The sequence below is a fragment of the Rousettus aegyptiacus genome, unplaced genomic scaffold (assembly GCF_014176215.1).
Source record: "Rousettus aegyptiacus isolate mRouAeg1 unplaced genomic scaffold, mRouAeg1.p scaffold_m13_p_15, whole genome shotgun sequence".
NCBI classification, from domain to species: domain Eukaryota; kingdom Metazoa; phylum Chordata; class Mammalia; order Chiroptera; family Pteropodidae; genus Rousettus; species Rousettus aegyptiacus.
Window position 1 is genome coordinate 1,558,569 of NW_023416290.1, and position 15,070 is coordinate 1,573,638.

At 52.3% G+C, this 15,070-nt stretch overlaps 1 protein-coding gene across 8 annotated transcripts in view; it reads right to left on the minus strand.

The window, feature by feature from the left end:
- Positions 1-843: 843 nt before the first annotated feature.
- The window catches only part of RALYL (RALY RNA binding protein like), a 226,942-nt gene continuing 212,715 nt past the window's right edge, over positions 844-15,070 (minus strand). For 7 of the 8 annotated variants that reach the window (XM_036233265.1, XM_036233262.1, XM_036233264.1 and 4 more), the window contains 2 exons: positions 11,893-12,071; positions 844-1,822 (listed from right to left, as the gene is read on the minus strand). In XM_036233265.1, coding sequence (XP_036089158.1) covers positions 1,805-1,822; positions 11,893-12,071 — 197 coding nt within the window. In that variant the 3' untranslated portion in view covers positions 844-1,804. The remainder of the gene's footprint in view (positions 1,823-11,892; positions 12,072-15,070) is intronic. The other variant, XM_036233267.1, reaches the window with a different exon arrangement.

Consider the following 15,070-nt stretch of genomic DNA (forward strand, 5'->3'; position numbering starts at 1 on the left):
CACCTTTCCGGAGCGTTGGCTAGCCCGGCCGGTGCGTCTGTTTGGCAGCGACCCGAGAAACCACCTCGCCGATTTTATCCCGTTAGAGAAGCGCGCGTGGGTTCTCTGCGGCCTCAGGAGGCGGCCGCGGCAGCCGCGAGGGTACCTGTGCGCTCCGGCCAGCCGCGGTGCCCGTGTCACGGTCCCCACACCTCGGGGGGCGCAGCCCCGACCCCGACCTGTGCTCTGGGGTGCGCACGTCAAATGTGTGTTCTCGCGATTTTGGTGTCTGGGGATAACCTCGGTTGGGCGACACGACATAATTTTCAGTATTTCTATTTGAAAGCCATAAAGAGGTTAATGTACCTTAAAGAAATTAAAATAGAGAAAGAAGAGGAGACGCAGCAAGGTGATTTTGAGACCCTTGGTGTCTCCGGAAAAAGGAGGCCTTCGTCCCCCTCCCCCGAGCGGCCTGGCGAGTGGCCTGGGGACGTTTTCCCTCCACTCTTTAATGAGGAGCTCGCGAATTTGGTGGCAGGGTTCTGGCGGATCGTTAAGTACCCACGCGGAAGCGGTCTTGCTCTCTATCCTGAAACAGTTTCTTAAACGCTGTCTTTGGATTTTAAAAGCCATGCTTGTCGACATGTACGCCAGAGCGTGGCCTCCGTCAGCATCGGGGGCCCCCGGGCTTTCCGCCCCCCGGTCACTCCGCGAGGAATGTGCGCGCACCCGGCACGTCACACGCCGTTCCGCAAAGTTACGCTACTTTCGTTACCGCACTGACTCTGTGACAAGGCAGTGACTTAAAAATCCAAACCGAGTATCACAACTGAGGGCGCCCCAAAGGAAAGGTACACACCAATGTCGTTTTAGGAGAAACGGAATTTATTATTAAGAAATGATGTACTGAATGCTCCTACAGTTGGTGAGGATGGTGGCGTCCACATCCACAGCACAAGACAACGGCAAAGAGCTTCTGGGAACACTCGTGACTCAGGGGCGGAGACTCCCTCGTCACGGGGGGCGGAATGAAGGGCGGACACGCTGTGTGGAGCTTCTGGATCCGAAGACGCGACGACCTCTTCCTGGCCCACCGAGGTCTCACCTGCGCCGGCGCGAACACCAGTCCGTCTCCCACCGAGACCGACAAATAACGGGGTCGCCCCATCTCCGTGGAGCGGAAGATGCTGAGCCCCGTCACAGGGGGGACCAACGTGCTTCGTCTACTTAATCTCCCCTGAAACAGTCGCATTCTTCATTAATAAAAACGGTGCGTAGAGAGGGCAGAAATAGAACCTTTTCAAATATTTTATCTTTATGATCTGAAGTACTTTAAACTATAAATTAAAAATAAATTACAAAAGCTAGCATATGCTGTGTCTTTTCTGACGTGACGTTTTTGGAGATCAGCTTTACACAGAGAATTGCAATACCACCTGACTTTATGTGTGATCGACAGTAAAACATGCTAATCATAAAAATAGCTTTTACAAATATACATTTGTATACAGTGTCTCCCTTACTGCTCGTAAATATCCTTCACATTTTAAGGACTTTAAGACAAAAAAAAACAAAGAAACAAAAACAAAAGAATGACAAAAAAATCGACATGGTCAGGAAAGGGGAAAAACACATTAACAATCTAAACCATAGAGATATGACAGGTACATAGCTGAGGACAGAGGAGAAATGGCATGTCTGAAGTCGAACACTGTGGTCCGTTCCGTTTATTTGGATTTTCATGTAAACCGAACCGAAGACGCAGCTCTCCAGGGAGAAGCCTCCACTCATGTTTCCGGGCCGCGCAGTCTCTCTCTCCTTCAGATCACTTTATCTGCAGAAACTGAGAAGAGCAGACGTGTGGTTTACCGCGCGGAGGTTCGGGTCTCGCCGCGGGCAGCATGCACGCGTGCGGTGGGCCCTCGGGCCTGACCGGGGCGCAAGAGGGAGAGTCGGCCTTGGGGCGAGCACTCGGGCTTCCCGGGCCCTTCGCTTCGGGCTGCACTAACGTTACTTGCATTTCTAGCGCGCTATGGTTTTCGTTCAGTGCAGCTGTCTCCCCGCCAGCGGCTGGCGATGCCTCGGCCTGAGCTCGTGCCCCGGTCAGAGGCAGCGCGTGCAGCCCGGGGCCGGGGCCGGGGGTGCGGGCTGCTCACGCGCCTTCGCTGCCCCGGACGCGCGGCCCTCGGCGGCTCCCCCCGCGCGGGGCTTGGTGAGCGCGCCCGGAGCCTCCCGCCCCGGGCACAGGAGAAAAGGCCAGCCCCGGCCCCTGCTCTGAGCTGCAGGATCTCAGTGGCCGGAAGCGGGGGGCGGGGGGGGGGCGTGAAGGACTCACGGAGCAGCCGCGAGCCACGCGCACCAGGTCGGGCCGATCCCACCGGCCGAAGAACCAACCGCACAGCCGAAGAGGGAGGCGAGGATAGAGCCACGGAAGGTTTCGCAGCGGGGCGGGCGTTCGTTTGTCCTAGCAGCCTACCGAGCGCAGGTCTTTGTATCTCGGACAAAAGGCGTCATGACACCTACCATCCCCTCAACCTCGGGCGGCTTTCGGGGTCACGTGGGAGGTCCACGCGCATGTGTGTGTGTGCGTGCGTGCGTGTGTGTCTTACGAGGCAAAGACGCGCAAATCAAAGCATAGGTCCGGAGGGGAGGGGCTGTTGAGAAGAACACGGGGCGCCAGGTACGGATCTTGGGGGCGCAAAGCACGGCGCCCGGGCTGCCGGTCCCCGCAGGAGGACTCCGAGGGTTGTATTTGGCCTCCAAGTTGTCAAGGAACACGACACAACAGGCGAGCCCTGGATGGTCGGCGCTCACAGCCCCCCGCGCGGCTGGTCCCTCGGCCCGCGAGCCTCCCGCGGCCTGTGCCGGGTGGCCGGCCAGTGCAGGCCCCTCTCCTGCTGCAGGCGGCCCCCGCCCTCCCCGGCGAGCCCGGGGTACTGACAGCCGCAGGCAGGTGGGGGGCCGCTGACAGATACGCCTGAGCAGAACGAGGGGACACTCGTTCATCTGGGATGGGGCAGGACACCTCCCCCCGAGGGAGGCGGCGAGCCTGGCCTAGGCCGAGCGCGCCCTGCATTTCTGGGAAGGAAGCGCCCCAGGCCCGAGGCCCACCCCGTGGGGCTGTGGGGTGGGGGCAGGCTGCCCGCACAGCCCCCGCTCCGTCCCCGGCAGGCGCTGCTGCAGGGAGAAGCCAGAGAATTCGGTCACTTGCTTCCATTAGTCTGAAGCCCAGGACAGACCGTGCAGTACGGGGTGCGGCAGCTGGGGGCTGAGCGTGGTCCAGTGTCTGCAGCTCCCCAGCCCACGCTCGGCCTCGCCTCGGCTGCCGGCACCTCGGGGGGCCGGGGCGACACAGCCTCCTCCTCACGGACGTCCGACATCCGTGCTCGAGACCACACGCACCTGCCCCTCGTTCTCGCGGCCTGGGCTGCCCTCTCCCACAGCGAGTGCTTGTCCTTTAATTCCAGGAAGGCTTGGAACTGAACGCGAAATGTTTGCTAGACTAGAAACCAGAGCACTAATATCTTCGCATTAAGAAAAAGATCTGTGAACATTTGCTGCCGTAAATACTTCTGTTTAAGAGAATTTAGCCCACTAGTGGGGACGGTGTTGTGATTTCAGTTTCGAATGCGCAATTAAAAAACTGAGACACAGGATGTCAGTTTTATGATTTGAAATCTTACGTCTGAGTCTTACGTTTCTGCACGATATTGAAAAGTGAAAGGAAATTTCAGGTCGTCGCACTGATGCGTTACATTTAACTTATTAGATTTGAAGAATTATCTCACGCTCAGAAAGATTTTGTTAAACCAGACAAATGAAGCGCTTAAAAACACAATGTAAAGTTCACAAATGCCATTTACAATGATCGAATACATTCCCTTAATCTGGGGCAATCATTTTTCAAAGCACTCTCAGAAATCCTTTGTAAAATGTGCTATACTTATAAGTAGAATCCTAATAATACATGTCTAACAGTTTTGATTTCAAAACATTCCTGACTCGAACACCTAAAAATAAAACAAACTATATACCCTTAAGAGCCTTTCCTCCAGTCGCAAGCATTAAAAAAACCTAGACACCTAAATGAAGCAGCGCTCGGGGTGGGTGGGGACGGGGGGGGGGGGGTGGAGCGGGGTGGGGGAGGGGCAGGCCCTTCGCGTGACAGTGACCCTGTTCTTTCCCGCGAGGCCTCCGCCGACCGCCCCCTCATTACGTTCTCTCAGACCCTCAACGCGCTGCGGCAGCCGGGGTCAGGTTCACGAATCGTGTTTTTTCTCGGTTAGGTCGTGGCAGGTGACACCAATTTTGTATGTTCTTACACCATCCTGATCATCTCAAAAGAGGGAATGAGGGGATGTTTAGCAACTGCCCGTTTTGTCAAGAAGGGAAAAGCAGCCGCCGAGTTTTTGCGCGTCGTCCGGCACCCGCAGCACGATCTCTGCCTTCGCCCTTCCTTCGCTCCTTGATTGCGCATGATTACATAATTATCCAGGAAGGAAAAAGGTAGGAGTGAAAAGCAATTTATCAGAGTCTCATTTCCTTGCCGTGAAGCTTCACACTTTGCCTGTCACGGGCGCACAAGCAAAGCTTCATTAGCCGCATCGCGGAGCAGGTGTGACCAACCGGACAGACGCGAGCCACGGGTGTCATTCTCCTCGTCTAGAAACCTGCAGGTGTATCCGCTACGCTTCGCACACAACTTCCCGTCTGAGGGCGGCCTTGCTGTTTGCTTCTCGGGGGTGGGCAAAGGGGGGTGACCCTGACATTCTTACTGGCTTTTTCTCAAGAGTGACAGTCACTCAAGGCTGATTGGCTTAGTATAATGTGAAACTAATTGTGCTTTCCTTCTGTTGAATAGCGGGTAATTTATCTCCTGGCTCTGCGGGAGCGTGGATGCTTTTAAAACAAATTCTCCTGATGATGAATGAATGCCGTTCGGCTCTCCATCCCTCCCACTTCTGAGAAACGACCGCTAAGAGCCACTCGGATGAGCCGGGGACGTATGGAACCAAGCGATTTCGTTTGGGGAGGCAGACGGGCCACCCGCTGGGAGTTGCACACAACTTACCACCTGCCTTCCCCTGGTTTGCGGGGGGTTTTTGTTTAAAGTTCTGATGTGAACGAATTCAAAACCATTTTAATGAAAAACTTGTTTTAGGCATCTGTCTAAAGGAGACCTTCTATGTTGTAAAAACACATTCAATTAAGGACAAAAGTATGTAACTCTGGTAAAATCATTTAATGTGGGTTACACAACTGTATTTAAACTGTTTGCACAAAATTTAATGAATTTAATGCTGAAAAAAATGTAACGCCGTTGCTCAGTTATATGATTGTCATAACTTGAATGCTCTGACATGTACATAACATTTCTTCTATTTTCCCCCCCAAACTGTTCCCTGATACTCTTTAAAGATAATGATGATTGCGTTTTAACATTTTGGGCTCACCGACAATCATGTTTGACTAGTCCGATGGGTAAATTATAGTAATTTATTTGGCATATGACTTGTGTTTGATCAGGCATCGATTTCTGATTTGTCATGCTAATTATACTGTGCCTAGCAGTTGTTAGTTATTACCAGTGCTGGAAATGAATAATAATTTTTAGATAATACCCCAAATTGCTTAAGTTAATTCCAGCGCTAGAAGCCAAATGATGATTTAATGCTAAGATTACTATGAACTTTGAAATTTCACAAGGTTTACTACTTTCTACGGTTCTCTGGGCAATTAATTTTGGCACCACAAGAAGAAATATCTTTAAAAATCATTTTATATCTAACGGAAAAGTGTGATTTAGAATTGATTTAGAGGTTTAATTTAGAAAGCGCTTGGAAATTGTACAGTTAATTTGTGATCATTCAGAATAGCTGGGAAAGGTTGTCACAGTTATTTAATAATTCTCATTTAATTTAATTAAATTTACTGTGTACTCTAGTCAAAGAATTAGAATGTAATGAAATGGCTTCAACTTTAAAATTGAATAAAATTAATCTGGGAGAGAGAGAAATAGTCAAGTGAAGAGATGCTTATGCTATTATTCTATTAATAAATTCTTGTTTTTTTAATCAGCATAATTGAGAAATATAATTTCAAAAAAATCTTAAGGCTTAAATCTTTGGAATATCATCAAAATATGCTGAGCACTCAAATCACGCTGGATGTAATAGAATCCTGGATGATTCGAAAGAGATTTCGGTCTTGTAATACCTTGGATTATCATGATTTTAAAAAAATCCCAGAATTAAGAGATGCCTAAGAAATTAGGTATTGGCTGTCGTCTGTCCTATATACGATCAATTGTATCAAATCCTCTGGTGTTTACTTTTTCAGATAAACATTTTGAAACAGATATTGGACACCAGCCCATTTTCCCATGTTTTCCTCTGTCTATACTAAGAGAACGCAGAATTTAAAAATGGTATCAGTTACATGACCATCTGGTATGGATCAAGACAAATAAGAGCTCGGAGCATTTTGATTCAATAAATTGATGAAATAATTTAACATAAGCTGAGTTCTCTCTGGGAAGATTTCTGCGAATAAATCTATCCCTAAGTCAGAAAAGAAACTTTATTTGGAGAGATTTTTCCTTTATGATCAGACTCCTCTAGCAAGTCACACTTCATGGACCTGGGCAGGAGGCTGAAATGTCACCTGCCTCTCGCTCGGACTTTGCAGAGCCGTGAAAGGCTCGAGGTGGCCGGGCTGCCTCGTGTCCCGAGGGGTATTGGCCTTGTGTCTGCCTGGCCTCTCGCTCTGTTACCCTGTCAGGGTCTGAGGCTGAACACGGGGCGGTATCACCGAGCCCATGTTGACTACAATACGCCGCACACCTGCACCTTCATCTGAAACTACACATTCTTTCTACAGCATTCTACACAAGCTCAACATAACGGAGAAAAGTGTGAGGCCCGAGGACAGACCGTGACAGGGTCTCGTTGGGAGCGGCAACATAAATCCAGCCACCTTCTCCCGTCCTGCCCTGACCTGAAGGCCACAGTCCTGCCCTGACCTGAAGGCCACAGTCCTGCCCTGACCTGAAGGCCACAGCCGGATAAACACTCGCTTTGGAACAGACGCCCACGTCTGGAGGTGGGCGACCACACGCGCGCCCCACGGGCCTCCCTCTCCGACACGCGCGTCCTTGGCAGGAGGTGCTGGGGACGCCGGGGTTCAGGAGAAGCGACAAAACTGTTCAGAGACGCCAGATCTATGCCGGGGCGAATTTCAGCCCCGACGCTCAGTGAGGACAGTTTTCTTTGAACTCTCTCGGTAAACACGAATTGAGTAACTGTATCTGGAAGTAAATTAGGTTGAAAAAGTTCAGTCACATGATTGACTTTCTTCCTAGGCGAGGTATGCTAGTATTCCTGGAAGGAAGTGAAAATGGAAGAAACGTTATTTTCTTCTTTCAGTTTTGTCTTAGAAGAAAATCGCAATTTTCTCTTTCTATCCGTCTCTCTCCCTCTCTCTGTCTCTGTCTCTCTCTCTGTCTCTCTCAACTCCCTCTGTGTATTATACCCTACTTTCTCAGCTGTCTGCGTTTTTAAAGACAAGTCGTTTTCCCCCATTTCTAAGGCAACCAAGGCCCACGGAGACTCCAGTTCATGCACTCTGAATGGCAGGGGCGGCGTTACTTCCCGTGGCCCAGCCGACCCTGGCCCAGCAAAGTCTCCTTTGAGGAAATGTTACTGAACATCCTTAAACCTGATTCCTAAAAAATGTGGCCAGGGAGAAGCCATCGGACATGAGCATGGGATCCAGGATACTCTTCTCTCCCTTCTCGCTCCAGCCGATGAGAATTCTTACCGCGTTGGCAGAGGCCTGGATGACATCGCATCTCGGGCTGCCCCGGACCGCGTGGCTTCCATGCTCTGGGCCGTCCTAACGGCAGCGAAAGCTTACGGGGGACAGCCTTGAGTCCGGCGTGGCTGGGGGAGGGTGCAGCTTGCACCTGTGAGAGGTGCGGTGAGTCGGGGAACAGCAGACACAGACCGTGACCGCTTTGGTGACAAAGGTGCACGGTGCAGCTCGGGGAAGTGAGAGGGGCCCCTCTGCAGCTCGGAAGCCGTCCGGAGGAAAACTCAGCCATGAAGATGCTTTTTTTTTTTTTAAGGAATTACTCTCCAGGGTGTGGGGTGAGAACCGTGAAACGCCATCACCACTGAGACATTCCCTTTTCCGCCCTGATCTTGTTAAGCCGGGGACGAAATTTTAAAAAAGCCACTTTCCCTTTCATTCGATGCCTGACTCAATGAGCCGCCTTCGCTCCGTCTCCCAACTTCCCCGTCACAGATTCTTGGGCTCGGAGCAGGTGTAACGTTCGATCAGTCGGAAACGCCGCCCTTAACGACTTTCGCAGCTCACGCGGGCAGAGTTCCTGCGCTGGGACGCAGCGAATGAACACAGTCTTTTATCTGTTCATTCGTTTTTATGGTGAGTTCATTACTCTCAGTATTTTTAAAAGTAGATAGGAAAAAAAGATCAACAAAGTCCTACGCATCTAGCGCACTTGGTAATGGATCAGCTATATTTGAAGCATTAAAAAAATACAATTTGAAGAAAAAATGACGATTCGTTTGGCAGAGAAAGTGCTCAGGCTGCCAAATTAAACGAACAGCCTCTGGAAGTCGGCGTCAGTGATTAATTAAGCCTCCGCGAAAAGCTTATTACTCTACCTGGTAAAACCGTCTCGTGTAATGTGAACATGCTTTCGCACTTTAGATGAGTGAACTGTCTGACGCATATAAGAAATAGCTTCTCATGTTTCCACATAGATACTTCTTGTGCTTAACATTCTAGATATAGAATAAAGAAAGCATATAACTAAAGGTTCCAGTGTTTTTTAGCGATTCGACGTTATAGAAAAGTAGGAAGTATGACTAGCGTGCAGATGTGGAAGAAGACGACGATGATTATCAAAAAGGAAACTTGGCGTTCATGTAATCTTAGTGTGAGGAAATTAAAGAAACTCTATCACTGTATACGCCACGTGACTTAGAAGGACGGAGGGAACGACTTCTATGTGTCCTCCGGCTACACAAGCGTGCGGGGCACGGCCGCCTCTGCAGGAACTCTGCGGGGTCTGGAGTTTTCGCTGACGCATGATTGTCCCTTCGAAAACGGCGAGCAGTGACAAGCTCCCGAGAATCTATGGGAATACACACATGATGTGCCTCGGTGCACAAAGGCGGCGTCAGAAACCAGGAGACTATAGACGAGGTGCGGTTAAAATTTTTCAACTCTAAATAATGTTTCCATGGTTACAGTGCCATTTTTTTAAAATGCCCATTTCACCAATGCAATTTGTAGAGTCTTTACATTTTCCCATAAACTAGAGGTAATTTCAGTTAAAATGATCCTTTAAAAGTCAAATGAAGCAAATCTGCACCTACTAGGCAAAAAGTGAATTATTTCCTTCTTCATGAGTGGCTGACAGAAAAATGGAAACATTTACCAAAATATGTAATGAGTTTTGCTAAGCTTACCCATAGGACATGCGTTCACATATTTCAGAATTATTTTCTTGGAGAAATAAAATTCTTTCTTTTGGGTCTCATGCTTTATACATTATTTGCTCAAATTATTTTTACTTCCTAAAAATACCGTGCAAATGTCAGCATTTGTTAACATCACATATTGTTTTAATACCAGTCTCTTTAAATCTAGAAATTTAGGAAGCACCGGTTAGCTGGCGGTGGTTCACGAAATTTACGTTGCACTCATGTTCTTATCTACCCTTCGTAAGCCTTCTGTTTAAATTCTCTATCATATCGTCTTCTTCAGTGAATTCCAAATAGACTTTTTAACTGGCAAGTTCAAATTTAAGGAACAACAAAAGGTGTATAACAATGGGCAATCAAGTGACGATGAAATTAATACTCCAGTTATTGTGTTTTGTGGAATTTGGATCGAAGACTCTGTTTTAGAATGTTAAGTCTCGAGCTAGAGCATGAGCTACAGCATGACCCTCGGGAGGCTCTTCCTTTCTCGTTCAGCACCTTTCACTGATGCTTAGATGTGTCTGAGCATAACGATCATTGAATAAGTATTTGCTAGACGACTGAGTGAAAATGGCATGAACAATTTTATAAGGTCCATTTTTCAGATGCCAACTAAGGGGTCGCGACCAAGAAAAAATAGATTATTATTTTTATTGCATAAAACTGTTAACGCCCCTAAGACCTTCCTCCCAGTCGTCGTTGCCCTCCGGGATTGGGGGACATTTTATAGGGGGAGAAAGATGTGTTCACCTCTCGGAATCTCAGGAGACTCTATGGGCTTCATGTTGCTCGGCCGGACGTGGGAAGCGTGGTTGGGTTTTGTTCATCTGCACAAAAACCAGCGTCCTGAGCAGACCACGCGGTCGGGCTCGTTTCAAGCAGCGCGTATTACTCGTAACGGTACGTGGCACCTCACTCGTCCTTAAGGGAACAACGGCGGCCGGAATGGGGCGGTTCTACCCCACAAAGCACACGTGACGGGGATTCCTGCCCGCGAGGGAGCCCGTCTCAGGGACGAGATGCCCGTGAGGGGACCGGGGTGTCCGCGCGAGGGCGGGCGGGGGGACGCGACCTGACCCCGAAACACCGGACGCCGGGTGCGCTCCGCCTGGCTGCGCCCCGCGAAGTGCCTGACGAGCCGACCCTCCTCGACCGTGACCCCCGACCCCGGCCCCCGGCCCCCGACCCCGGCCCCTGGCGAAGCCACGTCCTGCCCGAGGAGAAGCCGAGACGCCCGGTCCCACGTCCACTCTAGTTCCTGCTCAACAGATTCCCAAACCAAAACAACTCTAACGACAGGTGCGCAAGTCCTTCACACGAGTACGGACCTCGTAGAAACGAGGGTGGTCGCCAAAGGCTTGCGTTGGACAGTTTAAACGACGGTGCCGTGCAGTTTAAACAGAGCCGGGATGCTGTGAATGGAACATCGAATTCCGCAGGGAAAAGTCAATAGGGAGGTTACCATGACAACAACCACGACAAAACCGGTACGCACCAGGAGGAGCCACAAAGAACTGGGGTCTGATAGCTCCTGGGATAGGTCAGGTTTACTGGTCCGTGGATACTTGAGAGCTCTCCACACACACGCACGCACATGCACACACACGTGCACACACACACACACACGTGCGCACGACACACACGTACACACACGCGCACACACACATGCACACACACACACACGTGCGCGCGCGCACACACGCCCTCTTGTCATTTTCATTAGTCGATCCCTTAAGACGGGCTACTTAATTTCACGGCTGATAAACTACGAGCAACAGCGCCCCCCAGCACGTTCCCCAGGTGCCTGGGGCGGGCACGTGGCGGGCACCTGGACACGCGCAGGCGATGACCCCGACGCCGGGAGAGCAGAGCTCGCACAGAACGAGGCCTCGGCTCGGACCCCAGCTCACAACGGCTGGGCGTCCTGCAGCGCGGACGCAGAGGGAGGTGACCGGGTCAGGCACCGCAGGGCCGTGGATGTGAGCGGTGTCGGGAGGCCCGAGGGCCATGCGGCGGGGACGGCGGGTCTCCCCAGCGAGGCACAGGCCTGGGCGCGAGGGGGTGCCGGGGAACAGGCCTCGTTCCCGGGGCGCCGCGTCCGGGCACGGCCCACGGGTCAGTGCGCACACGCGAGGCTCCTCGCGCGACGAGGCTTCCCCAACGCCGACCTCGCGGGACGCCGGCCGGACCGAGCTTCGCACCGAACGTCCTTTCCGCTCGCTTCCTCCCCCGCGTTGTGCGTCGGCAGAGGCACCGAGCACCTGTGTGCAAAGCCCGGCACCGAGGGCGCCCGGGGCGCGCGTCCAGGACACCGGCGCCCACCGCGCCGCGCTCCTCCGGGACCAAGCGCGGCCGGTGCGCCAGCCCCACGGGGCGCGGGCGCCGCGGGCCTCGCTCCTACCGGCTCGGGACCCCCGTCTTCGTCCGAGTCCTCCTCCGGCCCGTCCGTCGTCTCCGCTCCGTCCCCGTCCCCGTCCGGGCCTCCCTCGCCGGGCTCCGCCGTGGCGCGGTCCGCGCTCCCCGCCGCACGGTCCTCTCGGCTCGGCAGTACGGTCTCTTCCAGCTGCTTCTTCTGAGCTTCTGGAGGGAGAAAGCACACGGCTGATAGCCTGGGTCGCGCACGAGCCGCGCGGGTGAACCCCGCCCGACGGGCTGCGGAGGGGGCACCCGGGCACCGGGGGGCGCGGGGCAGGTCCGGCCGCGCCCCGTCCCGGAACGTCCTGGGCCGCGCGAGCCGCGGGCGCACCGGTCTGCGCATCCACGCGCGAGCGTGTGTATTTCTTAGTGGGGCTAAAACAGGGCATCCGGGTGACGCGGGTCCGAAAAAAATAAACATTTACAGAAACAGGCTGGTCTTCCCGGCCAGGTACAGTCCTTTCTCATGAGGATGTTCTCTTTGAGGAGAAAATAGAGCAAAAAACCCCCAAAAACACCGGGGTGGAGGAGTAAAAATCAGGTAAGACACAGAACTTGTTCGCGCAGAGAAGGAGGCGCAGAAAACCATCGACGAGTGCAAGCCTGAGCGACCAGGCGGAGGCGGAGGGTGGGCGTGTGGCCTTGGGACACACCGCCGCATGGACGGACGGGCCTTCGGCGATCCAAGGACTGCTGCCGGCAGGCGGGGTTCGCTGCGATGCCATGGGGCGGCCCCGGGTTCGTCGCCGAGTTTCCTGCTGCACACGCCTTGTGCTCCAAGCAAGGAGAGACGCGGGGGTCCGTGCGCCTTGGTCCCCCCCACGCGGTGAGGGTGACCGCCACGGGACCGCCGCGGCCCGGGGCAGGGAGTCAAGGCGGCCAGAGAATAGTAAGTGCCCAGCAAAGGGCGCAGCGGGAGTCCTGCGAAGGCCAGGGAGGGCTTGTCGTGAAACTTCGCCACCTTTTTCCCTTAATCTAGAATCGATATTGACTACTCGTCCAGATAAATTGTCCATGCAAACACAATCCGTCACTATTAGTCACTAAGAAGCATACGTTCCAAAGATAATTTTGGCTTTGACGCGGCCCCTTAATTTCCATTTCGACAGACTCGTGTTTTAAGTTACTCTCTGGGTTTCGCATTAATATACTGACTTGCACGTAATTCCTCGGACGGCCTCTTTCAAAAGCAGTGGTGTCAAAATGCAGTTCATTGCAAAAAGCCCTGTAACTTCTGCTCGTTCATCCATTCATGAACTTGAAAGCTAAACGCGGGGAAGATATCTAGGTTGAGAAAGGAAGTTCAATCACGGTGGTAATCGATTCATGAGTCCGACAGGAACGCGGCCGGCCTGGGCTGCGTTCTCCGCGCGGATCCGGGGCTTCTGTCGTCTCCAGCGGGAGGCGCTGTCATCACCGAACGACGGGCTCCGTGACCAATTCCCCCGGGACAGCGGAGCATGTTCACTGCACTGCCGGCTCACGGTTTAACGAGAGGTTTTGATCCGGTAGTCAATCATCTTGCTGAAATAGAGACGGAGCGACGTGTCGCTTTTTTTCATGAACAATTATCTAATTTCACTTCTACTGGAAATGGGTAATATTTTCGGTTTCTTCTCAACTTCGTAAGAGTCCCCGTATCCGCATGATGCCTCTCCCGCGACCGCCTTCGCCCATCATCGTGAGTGTGCGTGCGTGCGTGTGCACACACAGGTGCGTGTGCGTGCGTGCGTGTGCACACACAGGTGCGTGCACACGTTTGTGCCTCCACGACTAACGCTTCCGTCCGGCAGATGCATTTTTTCCTTCTCTTTGATTCCCCAGTGGCTAGCTCAGCCTTACATGCAAATGAACTATTTGCTGAATATATTCACGGATTGTTGTGGAAACACGTGAAAATAAACATCTTGGTGTCGAATTATTTTCACGGGGTCAGCGTGATCGTTGAATTTGGTACCACGGTAGCAAAAATATGGATCCACAGAGGAGCCGACAGACAGCTCCTTGGTACATCCCGCACACAGCCCCCACTCTGCGGGGTCGACGCCGGACGTGGGGTCTGAGGGTTTCCCAGGAGAAGGTCGTTCGCCTGTCCCCGACAGGCCCCCAGGAGAAGAATGAGGCGTGGGGCCTCCGAGCGTCACGGAGGGGGGCTGCCTGAGGACCCCTGCAGGTCTGGGGGGTCTCTGGTGGCTTGAGTCAGAGTGAGGGGTGACCATAGAGTCCTTTTGTGGGCAAAGTGAGTTACTTTTAGATCCTTTACAAAGAGTGTATTAGGAACCAAAAAGCCAGCGGCATAAGTCTAAAAGATGCCTCTAATATTGTGCAAATGATGGGTTTTGACAGAAGAAAGGTCACTTAAAAAATGACTAAGATATTGTGTTCCTTTAAACCGCGCCATAATTTTAAGGGATAGTTATTAATTTCCCCCATTTTCTACATTTTATCGGGCTCTTCCCAGGGTGCGGCCGTGTCCCGGGGTTCCCGCCCCGCCTGTCCCCTCTGCGGCTGCCCGCGGAGCCGTCGAGCCTGCCGCGCGGAGCCCAGCCCCGAGTTCTGCTTTCCTCCCCTTTCGCCCCTCGGACCTTTGTCACCGTCGTGAACTGGTGCCCTCATGCGTGGCCGTTCACACGCAGCTCTTTTTAAAGAATCGCCTAGGAACGAGGCCCCGTTCCACGGGCCGAACGGATGTGAAGCGTGGTCTGTCGTTCTCGGGACCTCGCCGGCACCGCGTCCGAACGCTGCGCTCTTTGAACTGGTCAGTGGGAAGCCGTGACGGGAACTACCGGAATTTATGTTCGAAGCGTTTTTATTAAATTCGGTCTGCTGCGTAGCTGTTATCGTTAATATAACTCTGAAAATGGGTTGAGTTGCTGATTAAGTTTTTCTGACACGCTGGCTTAATTGCTAGCTAATTGCTAGCTGAATTGTACTTAGCAGATGGTTGACAGGAATGTTGATATGAAAACAGTCACATTGTTTGTCAGCGCCAAGCCATAATCCTGGAAACATTGCTCCTGCATGCCGGTCTCAACTGTGTTTAAAAAAATCCAGCATTACAGTACCTTTATATAATATGAATTTAACTCAGTGAGTCCAACAAATGCCAGTTAGAAAGAGGCGACTTATTGCGGCTGGCCTTGCTAACCATGACACAAACTAGC